At 39.0% G+C, this 16,373-nt stretch overlaps 1 protein-coding gene across 8 annotated transcripts in view; it reads right to left on the bottom strand.

Annotated features, from left to right (window-relative positions):
* Nucleotides 1-34: 34 nt before the first annotated feature.
* gnptab (N-acetylglucosamine-1-phosphate transferase subunits alpha and beta) overlaps nt 35-16,373 on the bottom strand; it is a 57,329-nt gene continuing 40,990 nt past the window's right edge. For 2 of the 8 annotated variants that reach the window (XM_088348597.1, XM_088348595.1), the window contains exons 16-22: nt 15,163-15,382; nt 13,742-13,855; nt 13,581-13,666; nt 13,420-13,518; nt 11,578-11,745; nt 6,826-6,916; nt 35-3,624 (exon numbers count right to left, since the gene is read on the bottom strand). In XM_088348597.1, coding sequence (XP_088204723.1) covers nt 3,553-3,624; nt 6,826-6,916; nt 11,578-11,745; nt 13,420-13,518; nt 13,581-13,666; nt 13,742-13,855; nt 15,163-15,382 — 850 coding nt within the window. In that variant the 3' untranslated portion in view covers nt 35-3,552. Of the gene's footprint in view, nt 3,625-6,467; nt 6,917-6,944; nt 7,176-8,201; nt 8,217-8,424; nt 8,717-11,577; nt 11,746-13,419; nt 13,519-13,580; nt 13,667-13,741; nt 13,856-15,162; nt 15,383-16,373 lie in introns of those variants that run through there. The other 6 variants (XM_088348591.1, XM_088348593.1, XR_015852129.1 and 3 more) reach the window with 5 other exon arrangements.

The following is a 16,373-nucleotide window of genomic DNA, read 5'->3' as shown; positions in this document are numbered from 1 at the left end:
GTCATGTTTTTTTTTTTAAAAAGCAGACAGAGAACATGGCCGAAGACTTTTATTTCAGTTGGAAGAACCTGAGGCTTTTTAAAGGGCGGCGACACAGAATTACAAAGCGCTCGGTCTCCACGTCACAGTTACAATCCCGAGAAATAAGTTAAGAACTGATGTGTCTGAATTTCAGACATGATAACGCTTCTGCTGGGTCCCACGGGGACACGTGCGTGCAGATGACAAAGGGGGAAGCTGCCGCCGTCCAAAAAAGATAAAGTTCCATTGAGTCCAAAACACACACAGGTAGACATCTTTTCACAATAACATTGAACAGAATGAACATACAAGGCACTTCTAGATCCTCTATCCGGCATTAACTTACTTCAAGGGTGGGCAAACCGTGGGCACCTAAATGACAGGCTATGTAAAAAATCATATCAAAGGTAAACACTTTTACTGTAAATTCTGGATGACAGGGTTTGTCTGCTTAAAAGATAAAAGCAGATAGCTGAGAAAAAAATCTATAGGTTCTTTGTTAATACATAGAGAAAATATTCTACCTTCGACTTTACGGTCAGCTCAAACGATGAACCCCACCTTTGAAAAAGGTACATAGTATTTTGCTTTGCTTTAGTTCATTGCAGCCTGGTCATCCTGGAAGGAGGATTACCTCATGTGCGGTCCCTTCTCAAGGTTTTATTTTCCTCATGTTGAGGTTTTTGAGGTTTTCCTTGCCCTCATGTAGGTTTTAGATCAGGGGATGGTCTATACAGTCTGTGTCATGCAATCTGTGGTCTGTGCCGCCCTTTGAGACTGTGTGATTAAGGGCTATGCAAATAAACATGACTTCTTCAAAACCAATTTCAATAGATGATCTATTCATAGAGGAATAATAATGTACTGTACTATATATGTATCAAAGCTGCACGATTAACTGAAATCTAATCGATATCGCCATGTGACGTGGCGCGATTGTGTCATCGCAAGACACTTTTTTCAAGGCTTTATTGTTCCAGTTTGTTAATAGAGTGATTAGATTTGTCACAGTTTGGGTTTCAACAGTGCCGGCCAATCAGAGGCACATTTTACTGGCACTAGCCAATAAAGGCGAAGTAAAGATTGCAAGAGTGCACAACTGTGAGAGGCTGGTGTAAGCCGCCAGTCAGTCAAATAGCCCTTGCATGAATGCAATGTTAACAATAATAAAATTAGATTAAAAAGGCCCACAAATGGAAATCTGTCTTTTTCAAATAACAGCAAAGATATGAGAAGAATTGGATGGTCCTACATCTATTTAGGGCGGTATGAGCTCTCAGGAGGTAGAGCGCTCGTCTTGGAGGTTGCAGGTTCGATTCCCGGCTCCTATGTGTTATATGTCGAAGTGTCCTTGGGCAAGACACCGAGTCCCTAATGCCCTCGATAGCATGGAGTTGCCTTGCATGGCTGACTCTGCTATCGGTTAGTTAGTGTGTGTGAAAGGGAAAGTGTGAAGCACATTGTAAAGTGCTTTGGGAGGTCTTCATTGACTTCATTAAATGCAGACCATTTACGTGATTTTTTTCCCCCTCATGTATTGCAGACGTATCTATCGAGATTCTGTGTTGAAATATACAAAAATATCAAATCGATCATTTTTTTTTCTTCTTGGATCAAGAAAATGGCAAAGGAGTGCAACTAACGTGGCCCTGCACTCAAAAAGGTTGCCCACCCCTGACTAACTATGAATCCTGTCATAAAATTCTGCTAAAACAGATGAATCAAATGCTTAAGACAATCCCAAAAATATCCTTAAAGAATATGTCACCTGCCAAATTATTGTCAGTTCATCATTCAGCACACAAATAGTAAACGGAGTGTTCAACGTCTTCATTGGCGGTAACTTCGGGGAAAAAAAAAAAAAAACATTTTCCGGACTACAAGTTGCAGGTTTTTTTTTTTTTGTCAGTTCGGCTGCAGGCGCGTCTTACACTCCGGTGAGTCTTACAAGGTTACAACACCTTTTACATGGCCAAATGAAAGCATTTTAAGGACTTTCAAAGCCAATTTCCCATTTTTCCAGTACCATTCAAAAATAAATCCAGCGCATATCAAAACAAATGAGCCTAAACCTTAGTTTCAAACCTCAACTCTAGCCCAAACCTTATTTCGTAAACATAATATTGGTTTAAAATCTTAACTTGTTGCCCAAACCCTAGCTCCTAACCCTACACCTAACTCTAGCTGTAACCCGAGCCTTAACCCCGTTTCAGACTGTAACCTTAGCTCTAAACCTATTTTGGAACCCTAATCTGGAGCCCAAATCGAAGTTCAACTAACTCTAGGTGTAACCCTTGCCCTATCCCTATTTCAGAACCCTAAATTCAGTTTAACACCCCAATAAGGAGCCTAAACCTTAGATTTTAACCCTAGCCTACATCCTATTTTAGAACCATTAAATATGTTTAAAACACTTATTTGAAGCACAAACCCAAACACCTAACCTAAAAAACATGGCAACAATTTCAAGCATTTACATGCATTTCACCTAATAGTCGACCACTTTTCAAACCTTATAAACATGATTGAAATTCAAGCATTTTTAAGGCTTTCAAGCACTCGTATAAACCCTGAACTTATATGTAAAACTATCAACAGATGTTATATCATTGAGTTTTACATTTTTCTTACCGAAACATTATTTTAAATGTTATTTTCACACTAAACTGCAAGAGGCCGCTATAGGAGACATAGAAGCAGGAAGAGGAAGCGGCTTATTGTTTACCTCTTAAGTTAGAGGAGTTGTTACTGTTACTGGTAAAAGTGAAACAAAGGATGAATATTTGAATAGATTCAGTGATTTGGAGTAAAGATAATATGTTGGTAAGTATGTTCTTTATGTTAGGAAGTCATATTATCTTAATCAGATAGTGTTAGATATGACCTCAAAACGTGGAAGTCAGAGTTTTCCAACCAGGAAAATATAATTAAAATGACATATCAGGAGGGAGGTCCTAGTTGCGAAATTGGGATACATAGCTTTTCTCTTGGTCAGAGATTTCTAAACGAGCAGCAATAATCTGAATGCGAATAACTCTCAAAATGGTCCTTTGATACTGACATTACCAGGCAGGTCAATCATGTAAGGTTCGCATACAGTTATTCAGCCTGTTCTCTTATTTCATTTTTCATATTAAATTACATTTCAAAATGACAAGTATGTTTTGGTGCTGGGTTTTATCAAATTTCCTTTTAAAAATGAGCCTTATACTGCGGGTGCAACTTATGTATGTTTTTTTTTATTTCTTAATAAAAGCATATTTTGGCTGGTGGTTTTTTTTTCGACTTAATCCTGCATTTTTGACTGGTGCAATTTATACTCCGGAGCAAACGTTATAAGTTTTCCTTCTTAATTATTTATTTTATGGGTTGGTGCGACTTGCGTATGTTTTCTTCCTTCTTTATGATGCATTCTTGACTGGTGCGACTTATACTCCGAAGCAACTTCTAGTCCGAAAAATACGGTACATTGATCCATGTAGGAGGTGCTGACACTGCTGATTACGCTGAGGCGTTGGAGAACTTCCAGGCTCAAACTCTCTCAGGGTTGTCGTCCTTGGCCAGTTTGCGTCGAGGGAACAGCCTGCGTTTTAAGCGGATCAGCTGTGAAAAACAAATAGGAGATATAACTGAAAAATGTGTCTTGATACAGATATCCAACATTACAATTTTGAACCCCTGACCGTTCCTGTAAAAATCCCAATCAAAGACGCACCCAAAGTAAATTGAATGCTGTTCTTGAACCGTTTGGAGAATATGGACGGTTTCGGTCTCTTTTGAAAGTTTGGTCCTAAACTGAAATAATCACTGCAAGTGCTACTAACATTGAGTAATCGAGTTGGAACACACAAAAATAGAATTTTTTTATTCTCGCCTGGATTTTCTATTTGCAATCAAATGTCTGAACAAGAATGTAGCATGAGCATCTTAGCTGGAAAGAATGATTGTGATGTTTCTGTGACAAGTACAGTGGCTTGAAAAACGATTTGGCCCGCTTGAACTTTGTGACCTTTTGCCACATTTCAGACCTCAAACAAAGATATAAAAATAATTTCCTTTTAAGCATCAACAATAAATGGGACACAATCATGAAGTGGAACACACTTTATTGGATATTTTAAACTTTTTTAACAAATAAAAAACAAAAAAGTGGGTGTGCGAAATTATTCTGCCGCTTTACTTTCAGTGCAGTAAACTCTGCCCAAAGGTTCACAGTGGGGATCTCTGAATGATTCAATGTTGATCTGAATGACTAATGATGCTAAATGGAATCCACCTGTGTGTAATCAAGTCTTTGTATAAATGCACCTGCACTGTGATAGTCTCAGAGGTCTGTTTAAAACGCAGAGTGCATCAGGAAGAACGAAGAACACACCAGGCAGGTCTGAGCTACTGTTGGGGAGAAGTTTAAAGCTGGATTTGGATACAAAAAGATTTCCCAAGATTTAAACATCCCAAGGAGCACTTTGGTAGCAATAATATTGAAATGGAAGGAGTATAAGACCACTGCAAATCTACCAAGATCGGGCCGTCCCCCTAAACTTTCAGCTCAAGGAGAAAGCTGATCAAAGATGCAGACAAGAGACCCATGATTACTCTGGATGAACTGCAGAGGTCTAGAGCTGAGGTGGGAGAATCTGTCCATAGACAACAAGCAGTCGTATACTGCACAAATCTGGCCTTTATGGAAGAGTGGCAAGGAGGAAGCCATTTCCTAAATATATCCATTAAAAGTGTCGTTTAAAGTTTGCCAAACGCCACCTGGGAGACACACCAAACATGTGGAAGAAGGTGCTCTGGTCAGATGAGACAAATCGAACTTTTTGGCAACAATGAAAGACGTTATGTTTGGCGTAAAAGCAGCACAGCTCATCACCCTCAACACACCATTCCCTCAGTCAAAAATGGTGGTGGCAGCATCACGGTTCTGGCCTGATTTTCTTCAGCAGGGACAGGGAAGATGGTTAAAAGTGATGGGAAGATGAATGGAGTCCGCAAAAGACCTGAGACTGGGGCGGAGATTTGTATTCCAACAAGACAATGATCCAAAACAAAGCAAAAGCTAAAATTGAATGGTTCACCAAAAAACATATCAGGGTGTTAGAATGGCCAAGTCAAAGTCCAGACCTCAATCCAATTGAGAATCTGTGGAAAGAACTGAAAACTGCTGTTCACAAACGCTTTCCATCCAACCTCACTGAGCTCGAGCTGTTTTGCAAGGAGGAATGGGCAAAAATATCAGTTTCTCGATGTGCAAAACTGATAAAGATATACCCCAAGCGACTTGCAGCTGTAATCGCAGCAAAAGGTGGCGCGACAAAGTATTAACTCAATGGGGCTGAATAATTTTGCACACCCACTTTTTTTTTATTATTTAAAAAAGTTTAAAATACCCAATAAAGTATTTTCCACTTCATGATTGTGTCACACTTATTGTTGATTCTTCACAAGAATTTACAGTTTTATGTCTTGATGTTTGAAGTCTGAAATGTGGCAAAAGGTAAAAGTTCAAGGGGCCAAATAGTTTCGCAAGCCACTGTATATTTTGAAATGGTCACCATATCTTGAATCCCAAGAGTTTAAACTTTCCAATGTGACTGGTGACATGGTGAAGACACGACTGTTTATCAAAGGAGGGCCGTCAGAATGTCTCAAACTTGTGGCCCTCAAGGTGATGGTTTGAGGCCTTATATTAAAGTAACTGTCAAAAATACAATACAAGACTGGAAACGATTGCTTTCACCTAACCCGTTGCAGAGGGCATTGATTTAAAATCACTGTGAAACCTTCTATAGAATAGAATTGTCTTTTTTGTCATTTATTTCAAAGTTGTGAAACATTGTAAACATCGAGATTAGACGCGGCACATGTAGAAGAGATTTCAAAGAGAAAAAAAGATAAAAGATGATCAGGATAAATAGGCAAAAAAATATAAATTACAACATAGTGCTTAGAAAAACTGTCCTAACTTATAATCATAATGCAATGAAAGTAAGATGAATAAGAAAAGGGTAAGAATATAAAGCTAGCTGAAGAGCCATTAGCCCGGGGTTGGCAACAGGCTGCTCTGCATGCGGGTCCCTAGAGGCTCTCTGGCACTTTAAGAAAATAATAATGATAATGAAAAATTATATGGTTTCTCTAGGAGGAAAAACATCACACAAACATTCTTACAATCATCCAATGAATATGAACATATACAGTATGAATGGTTTTTGTTGTTTTTTTGGCTCTTTCAACATTTTGGGTTGCTATCCCCTGCATTGACTGCAGCTGCGTGCGCCGCCATCTTGAATGTAGTACATGGCCCTTAATTAAGGTCCATATTTGATACATAATTCTTGCACTAATAGTCATAGTGCACTTTTAGGTGTAGCAAGCATTTTCCTAGGTTTCAAGCACCCGTACGAACCCTGGTTATAAGGCTTTCATATTTTAATGCAACTCCTAAGATTTTTGTTTTATTGCCGACCTCTGCCCTAGCTCTAAAGGCTCTCAACTCAATTGAGTTTGTGACCCCTGCTTTAAGGGCAGAATGGGTGTTTAGTAGCACAATTCCTGAAAGGTCTAGCCCCCTAAAGCAAGATTTTGGGCAACAAAAATGGTGGAAAAAGGGCAACTGGCTTCTAAGAGAGAAGGATGCCAAAGAGCCAAGGGAGGGGAGGGGTTTGTCTTCGGTTTCAGCCGAGTCAGGTCCTGGCATTGCCCGCAAAACATGAGATGAGCGAGACGGCGGTTCGGGAATTTGGGCGGCCATGGGGCAAAACGCAGAAACTGAGAAAAAAAAGCACGGAGGACACGGACCTGTTCAGCGAAGAACGATACCACGGTGAAGGCCACCAGGGTCACCAGTACGCAGTGTGTCCAGAACTTCAACTTGTCTCGGTAGGCTCGCCTAAATGGGGGAAGGTGGAAGGTTACATGAAAACTTATTTTAGCTCAGGGGCCACATGGTAGAAAAAACACTCACGTGGGCTGGACGAGCAAATGAATGGCATAAAAAGTGTGCCTTAGCTGGAGGGGTGGGGGTCTTTTTGGAGGCACAGAATTACACGACAATTCAGGCATGTAAAATTTGAGGGTTTCATTTTCCCAATACTTTCTTGCTTCACTAAGATGTAATCTCTTGTTGTGTTCGCCAACTGCATTTGCAACTATAAGCAAAACATTGACATTGAATTGAATTCATTTCCACTTAACAAAGGAAACTTATGCAAACTGGAAAGTGAGCATACAAACACGAAATCAAATGATTGTTTTAATATTTCAAGACTTTCAGTTTTTTATTTTTATGAAACGTTAAACATGGATATGGGAACTTTTTGTATCTTTCCTATTGCCCTAAATTCAGTGACTTTTAAGTAAAATAACGCCGAGATTGGTTGAATAATGTTAGTCAGCAAATACAGCTACATTGGGTGCTTAGCAAGTGGTGCTTTGCTTTTGTGACATCGAGTGGACATATTCAAAACCGCAGGTCATTTTTTTCTCTTGTGCTTCTCATATGTTGCAAGCCACATTTAGCCCCGGGGCCATGAGTTTAAAACATGTGCATTAGAAGATATGTGAATGGGTTTTTAGCAGAGGTGGGTAGAGTATCCAAATGTTTTACTTAGGTAAAAGTTCTGTTACTTCAGAATAATGTGACTCAAGTAGAAGTTAAAAGTAGCCATCCAAATAATTAAGTCAAAGTAAAAAAGTACTTCGTTAAAAAACTACTATACTACTTGAGTAACTGTAGCAACCTCTTATTTATTGATTTTTATTTCAAAACAACCATTCAATCAGATCATCAAAGTCCATCCAATCAAACAAAAAAATGACAAGGCTGTTTTATAGTAAGTGCGAGTACTCAGTTTGTTTGGGCTAACGCTCTGTGAATTTAAAAAAAAATAAATAATAATAATTATCTATCTATATATATATATATATATATATATATATATATATATATATATGTAAGGCTACAGCTATATACACATACAGTACCAAGAAAAATGTTCCTTATCCTGTTCACAAGTGCCACCGGCTGGTGGTTTGGGTCACTGGTCAACTCTAATTGAAAGAAACAAAGTCTGACAAAATTAATGTGCCTGAGCAGGGACAGAAAGACCCGTACTTACTTAGAGGGGAGAGGGGATTTAAGTAATGGGTTCAATGTAACCTGATGTAAGAGTAGTTTCTTCTTTGCAAATCTACTCAAAAGTAAAAAAGAAAAATGATTTAAATATACTTCTAGAAGTACAGAATGACCCCAAACGTATTCAAGTAAATGTAACTGAGTAAATCTAACTTATTACCCACCTCTGGTTTTAAATAGGTAAACAAAAACAAATGTGGAAGCGTCTAGTGGTGACAAAATTTCACTGCTAGTGAACTTAGGTGATGAAACGCTCAGCTTACCACTTCCATGTGAGGAGCTCTTCTAATTTTAAAGTCTCTGCGTGGGGCCTGACACAGACCCCACCCCAACCCCTTGAAGAGCGGCGAAAGTCTTTGGATATGATTAAGCGTCCTTCCCTCGGGGTCCCTATGGTGACGAGCTGGCAACACTCGACCCAGCGTGCTGACAGCCACTTGGGTGCTTGTGATGTTATGATGTTGCCATTATTAGCAGCAGGCTCCCAAAACAAGTGCTGAGAGACGTATTGATAACCTCTGCCAGGGAGTTTATTTTGAAGGGAGGAAAATTCACCTTTGTGTAAAAATCCATATTTTTAGGTTTTACTTTTCAGTGAAATAAGACCTAGACCAAATAAATCTGATTTGTATATCGAACATCTTTTTTTTTTTAATCTTAAAAAGAACTCAAAGTTTGTGTGTGCATTATAAACAAGGTTTTACGTTAGTACTGTATAATCTGGACTGTAAGTCGCTCGGGATTTAGAAATCGCAATAGAAAAGAAATGCATAATTAAGAAGGATAGAACATATATAAGTCACACCTGGAGTATAAGTCATGGTTTGGGGGGAATTTATTTGATGAAATCCAACACCAAAAACATATATGTCAACTTAAAAGGCAATTTAAAATAAAAGACAAAAGCAACAGGCTGAATGAGTGTACTGTATACTCCTAACGTTACATGATTGACATGCCTTGTAATGTCAGTAACGAAGTACCGTTTTAAGTTTTTCAGATAACTCTAGCATAAAGAACACGCTTACCAAACTATCAGTTTCACTCCAAATCACTAAATCATCTGTGTCACTCTTATCAAAGATCTCGAGAGGTAGACAATGTGCTGCTTCCTCTGCTGTTTCAACGTCGCTAATGTCAGACTCATTGTCCTCTTTGCTTTATGCTTATCCACCGCATATTTCACTATTTGTAGCTTGTATAGTCATCATCTCTCGAATTCAAAGAGTTTAAGCTTTCCAATGATATGTGGCATAATGTATTTTAGTGACTGTTGACATCGTGAAGACGCGACTCAGTCTGACGGCACGCAGTGCTAAAGAGTTAAGTCGTGTATAATATAAGTTATGATATGTAATCATTAAATAATTGTTTTTACTCTGCAGGTTTTTACTCCCGCAAGACTGTTTTGGAATGCAACCCCTGCAAAAAAATAAGGGATATCTGTATTTAATGTTATAGTCAATTCAGTAATTTTCTTATTTTTAATGAGATATTGGTACCCGTCAGATGGCCACATGGGATACGAAGAGGAAACACTGCATTTTACGCTTCTTTCAAGCTCAAAGTTGCCGATCATGCAGACCATTTACGGAAATCGAGCAATAAGACGAAAATTCACGTTACCATAGACAAATCTTAAACGGAGAAAATGGAAAGTCATCTTGAAAGATATAAATAAACACAAAACAGCTTGACGAGGAAAACAACTCTTTGGTGTATCTGATCATGAATCGGATTTTGAATGACATTCAATTTTGTAATTTTATTTTAGTATTGTGTTCACAGTTTACATTGTCAAATTATTTTAATCATGGCAACAATGTTTGTCACTTACAAAGCTTAGTTTTGTTGAGCTGAGACCGAGTGACACAAAATTTTATACTGATGTTTTTAATTAAAAATTAAGGGTGCATGTTATACACTAGTGCACAATAAACTTCAACTTAATCCGAAGCGGCACATTTTTATTCTCTGTGTGCAGGAAATTTTAAAATAGAACGTAAATGTCACCATATGTGCATACAGTACATATCTGCATCAAAGCGTTGTGTATCTGGACTTCTATTTAGGTTGATCAATCCGTCAGTTTTAAGGTGAACGAGTAGAACATTTTACAAAAACTAGTGTTTAAGAGTACAATTTGAATATCGACACCTAATTTTCCTACTTTGTATTTCATTTTTTTAGGAAATGTTTTGGAACAGTTAAGCACAGAGAATTTGCACTTTGTATAGAAATTACTTTAGAGCAAGTTGAAAATATTTATTCATGCAAAATGACACCACCTTTTCTTACTAATCGGGACCGCGGATGCCCATAAGATAAGGCATAATTTCGCTAAAGTAAATGTTTTAAACTTGCTCAAAATTTATAAAAATAACTGATCAGAATGGCACTGAAAAGAAAATCATATTCTGCAGATTACAAGCTGAAAATAGTGAAATATGCAGCCGAAAAGCAGAAAGCGTAGGAGACGATGAGTCTGAAGTAGGCGATGTAAAAGCATAAGCGGTGAGATTGTTTACGATCACGGGGACATAGAGGATGAAAATTTCATTGGATTTAGTGATTAATAGTTTGGTAAGCATGTTATTTATGCTAGTTATCTGAATATCTCTTAATATGTTACGTCGTTACTTAAATTAACAGACACGTCAATAATGTAATGTTCGTATGCTGCACAAACGTATTTAGCCCCTTGCTTTCTTTTATTTCAAATTGCCTTAAGATGACATGTAATTTTTTGGTGTTGGGTTTTATCAAAGACATTTCCCCCAACAATGAGATCTATACTGCAGTGCGATTAATATATAGTTTTTCCTTCTTGATATGCATGTTTTGGCTGGTGCGACTTATAGTCCAGAAAATACAGTGCCCGTGCCTTGGCGGACGTCACTGATTATGATTCAAAGGCACTACCTCAAACGCCTGATTCAATAAGGTAAATTTCGTAACACCCGCCAACCAATCTCAGAACATTTTCTCTTCGGATCTATACAATTCACGTAGGTCACCTTTTTTTTTTTTACTTTAAAATAATGAATTGCTCCTAAAAGTGAGATTTTAAAGCCTGAGCAATGCTTAACTCAAATTTCAGTGTGGACAAGGCGAGGAACGAAGTGAAAAGGCAAGAAGTACCGTAATCATTATATCCAGTTATATAGCCACACAAGCGATTTTGACATTTTTATTAAAAACCAAAACTTGTGGGTGGAGAGATGTGGTTGAATTCAATGTTGTGCCATTCTGGTCAGCGATATTTTCGACCAGATATACAACCCTAATACATCAGATAGATTACACGTTACACTCGAATAAATACAGTACCCTAAACTGGTACTGAGAGTAAGTCATGAGTTCTGAGTGTTAAATTGCCATTAAAACTGGAGCCACCTGCAGTGGGAATGACCTACCATTCATGGAGCTCGTCCATGTGCAGGAAGCGGTTGCGGTACTCTCTGGGCAGCTCAAACTGAGACGGCAGCGGGAACATGGAGTCGTAAAAGTCTCTCAGCACGGCCTTGACGGTGGCGGCGTCCTTGTGGGCATGATCGATGTTGTCATTGAGACAGATGAACTTCCTGCGGAGGAGCGCAAGGTGTTAGGTAGGGCTGCAACGATTGGTCGTTGTTGTCGACATTGTGAAAAGTCAAAAATTCCACTGTCGACAACTGTTGTTTTTCCATATATGGCTCAGAGATCAAATAGGACTTGCGCAATCACTTTATGTTTACATAGAGAGCTGATTGTTGTACGTGTCTAGCCGAGACAATACAGACTGCTATGGGGTTCGCTCCAGATAATATAGGACACAATTTTGACTACAGTTTAGAGTCAAGGTCTCACACCAACAGACCCCATTTTGGCTGTAAATAACCAACTGATCCTGTATTCGGAAACTCAATAAGCTCAATCAAAAGCCCTAACAAAGCACATAGAGCAATTTGATTAAGTACAAGGTCTAAATGGGCAGTGCTATTCACAGGGCGCGTGCATTCCATCTCCTCCTCACCCAGCGCCATCTGCATTGGTTTGCAGTATTTTGTGACCTTTTTACAAAAGAACTTTGCTCGCACCTTGTTTTGAAACCATCATTTAGGACAAAAATGACTCAAAACTTAAGTAACTGCGGGAGTGAGACAAATTACAGGTGGCATATTTGTTAATATGGGGGAAAAAGGGTCTGGCAAAAAGGTTATTCAATAAATTGATCAAATCGTGAAATATCACACGGTGAAAAACATGTGCTGGAGAATGAGTTTTTTCCTGGAGAGGTGGTTTGGTTGAATTTGGTTTAAAAATATATGATGTGGCTCTCTCAAAAAATATATATATTAATATTTTTTGCTTTTATGGGTCAAAAAGGTTCACGACCCTCGCAATACTCAGCTAGTCCCAGACTATTAACTCATTCAATGCCAGATGTTTTTCTCAAATTGGAAGTGCCTGTGCAAGTCAATTTTTGCTGTTTTGACTCAATTTTAATAAAGGCCTGTTAACCCTCATCTTTCATTAAAAAATAAAGTATGTTTCGAGCTTTTATCATTGTTTAGTGAAAACAGTCGAACATTGCAAGTTTCTCGTTTCTAAGAAAACCTCTGAGAACAATGGATTCCTGCGAAAGGATCAATTTTAAGCAGGACTTGATACGTCTAATGTCCGAAGAATGCTTTCAATAAACTCAAGGGCACTTCGCTTACAAAATAACATTTTACTGCATAAAAATTTGCATAAAAGATGCATGAACTTTCAGTCACCATGGCACTTGTGTTTCCTCAGGCAACCGCGTTCCTGGGGCCGTGCACAAAACGTCATCCTTCCCGGACGAGACAATGGGACTTTTTAATCCTTTTTTGAAAGGAATAAACTCTGTTGAGGAGTTAACTGCCTATTAATATTCGACCGTATCCCGCAACGATCACCACACTGCTTCAATATGCCTACTCGCCGTATGGGGCTGCCTACACACACACAACAAATGGAAGCAACACTAAAAAAACGGGGGCTTCCTTGATGTGTTGGCAAATATCTGATAAAAGCCACTTTTGCCATCCAATGGTAATTTGTTATAGTGAAATCATTTCCAGAGGCTTGGTACTTACTGATGCACCCAACCCTTTAGAATACTTTTTATTAAATAAAACAATAAAAACGTATTTACACATTATTCATTAAATAAGTCAAAATAGTTGTTAGTCGCTGCCCTAGTGTTAGGTAGCGAAACCAATAAGGTTCCCTGTCGGGATGGAAACTACCTGGGATTCTTCCTGATGTCGTCCAGCTGGCCCACTACATGCGACACATTGGTGCGGACCATTTTAAAGGCGATGTCCTCTTCGCCTTTAATCTCAAACCTGCGGAAGTAGCCAACTCGTAAGTGTTTTAAAAACGTCCGTGTTGTCCTTGGTCATCTCACTTGTACTTGTTCTGGTCCACAAAGGCTTTGCGAATGCGTTCCGCGATGGGCAGGCAATTCACGATGAGGCCTTTAGTGACTGGCGGCTGGAAGAATAGAATAAAAAAGCTAGATTTTAAAGTGCAAAATCAAGAGTTTTAAGTGTCACTTTAAGGGCTCACCATGCTGTGGTCATAGTAGGCCTCCTGCGTGGGGTTCACCAGGTGGACCTGGCTCAGGTTTCTTGGGATTGTTTTGGAGCAGTTGATCAACATCTGCTCCAAACTTGTAAGGTCCTGGAAGCACGGGATAAATAAATGAAAACAAAGTACTGTATTTTTGTTCTACTTACCAATAGATAAAAGAAAATACAGCGATTGATCTACAACGTACTTCACTAAGGATGCCAGTATCTCTACCACTATTTTCTTGGTACATCTGTCCCTGCTGCAAGTTTTCAAATGTGCATGTTGAAAAAAAAGCATTTCCGCCTTTTGAAATTAACACTAACAACCAAAACATTTTACAGACAATTTTGTCTTTAAATACCTTATGCAGGCATTTTGTGCAGGTTTATTTCCCTCCTTGTACAAATAACTCACCTTCAACTTTAAACCTGCATTATTAACATTCCTTATTTTACAGCACCTGTGGTCTACCTTTAGGAACGATATTCAGCTATACAGTAAGTATCAAACCTCTGACAATAATTAAAAATAAAATCACTATTAAATGGCAGGAAGGATTAGATCTTGGCACACACATCAAGGGAATCCCCTTTTTCTAGAGTTGTTTCCTGTATCAAGCGATCAAATTGTGTGGGCGGCCCCATATGGCGAATAGGTAAGTGCAGCAATGTGTGAGAGAAGTGATCATATGGATGCATACATACAAAGCCTTTTTCTTTCTAAAACTGATGACTAAGTCCTTTGGTCACCGTCAGAGGAGAGAGGAATGAGGTTTTGTGCATTGTGATCACGTCACCAGAAACATCGGGTGCTGAAAGGTTCTTTAAAAGTATGCTTGTTCATGGACAAGTTCACTGCTCTTGCAATAAAACGTTATATTGCAAACAAGTGCACAGTTTGTTTACTTTTTAATGAAACAAAAGTAATTTAAAGGCTTTGGCGCTGCTGATCAGAAAATATCAAGCCTCTGGGAATGATTTCGGTATGATAAATCACCACTAGATTTCAGAAGTCGCAATTATCGGAGCTTTGTCTTCACATCGAGGAGCCCACACTTCCATGTGTTGCTTTGCTCTCTCTAGCAATCTAGCAATTGAGTGTGCAGGTAGCCACAGAGACACAGAAATTGTCTGATCACTGAAAGGCTCTCACAGAGATAATGCATAAGTTTAGCGTTCTTGAAATAACAAGAACGCTAAATGACTAGGTTAGATAGATCTAATGAAATACTATTTTGAAGCATTATTTTAAATAGTGCTATTCCTATATAGCTACAGAACAAAAAATTTTGTAGGCATTTAAAAAATGGCAGCGGCTCTTCCAGTTTGAGAGAAATGTCTGGCATTGAATGAGCTAATGGAGGACCTCTTGAATAATCAACAAAGGATGGAATACAACCGATTAAGGAGACAGACCTGAAGGCTAAGCGGCAGTTCGTGAATCCTGGTTGCGAGAGTCCTTATCTCGCGATCGGAGAGAACTCCGGAGTGGTCAGTGTCTACGTCGTCGAACACCTCGGATACATTGAGCTGCTGCTGAGTGCTCATCAAGAAGTAGAAGTAAGAGAACGCGAACTGCATGTCGTCCGAGTGGCGCACACGATGGCCAGACGTCATGTCAAAGTGTTCTGGGAATCTGCGGAGAATTTAAAAGTCAAAAGTGATGCAGCTCCACGACTAAGACTCTCCGCAAACGGTCCCCTAACTATGGCCGGCCTCCACATTCTGTCTGGCACACTAACAATACTAGTGAGCAATTTGACGCTTATTAATTTTATCACCAAGAAAATAGTTCAAAGACTGAGTGTGTGGGGATTTAATCCCAGGACATGGCAGCGTGCACACCAAACTCTTACCACTGGACTACCAGTGATATAGATCAGTGTTCTACTACTGGTAGGTCACCCCCAAAAGTAGGTCACGAACCTGTTTTCACAATACAGAGACCACTAGGTTTTCACAGGTAAAGGGGACCAAAACCACAGGCGAAAAGTAAAAATCCGCAAAAGTAGTTTCGCACCTTTTTTTTTCGGTGCCTTGAATTAGAGCGGATTTATCGACAGACTGAGACAGAGAGATGGGAAGAGAGAGAGAGAGAGAGAGAACGAGAGAGAGAAAACAAATAGAAAAAGTTTAATTTTAAGGTTATTCTTTTTTGTAATTTTTTGATTGGGGGGGGACTTGCCCTGTTAGGGAAAGAGATAGAAAGAGTGAGAATAGAAAACAGTTTGATTTTAAAGGTATACAGTATTCTAAATTAGTTCATGTATTATTGAAGGGCACGCCTACATTAGAGCAACTTTCTGACTTACTGACAGAGCAAGGGAGAGAGCGAGAGAGAAAAATTGAAATGCAGGAAATATTTTAAAATGGCCAAAGTTTTTGTTTTTAGGGACGCACCTTGACTAAAAGCCTTGCCTACCGAAAGCACGAGAGGGAGACGGAGTGAGAGAGAGACAGAGAGAGATGCATGGTTTAGCAGGCACGACCAAAGGAGCGAGACACAAACTCTTGTCAGCGAGTTGTAGAAGAACGCAGAGTCATAGTTCAGTATGAAAGACCCTATGATTTAGTTTGGCTAATCGGCATAGGAGATCTCAAATCAAGAGAACCTTGCCAATTGGCTT

The sequence above is a fragment of the Urocampus carinirostris genome, chromosome 11, assembly GCF_059441175.1.
Source record: "Urocampus carinirostris isolate Australia breed hairy pipefish chromosome 11, RoL_Ucar_1.0, whole genome shotgun sequence".
Classification (NCBI taxonomy): domain Eukaryota; kingdom Metazoa; phylum Chordata; class Actinopteri; order Syngnathiformes; family Syngnathidae; genus Urocampus; species Urocampus carinirostris.
This window is presented reverse-complemented; position numbering and strand designations above follow the sequence as displayed.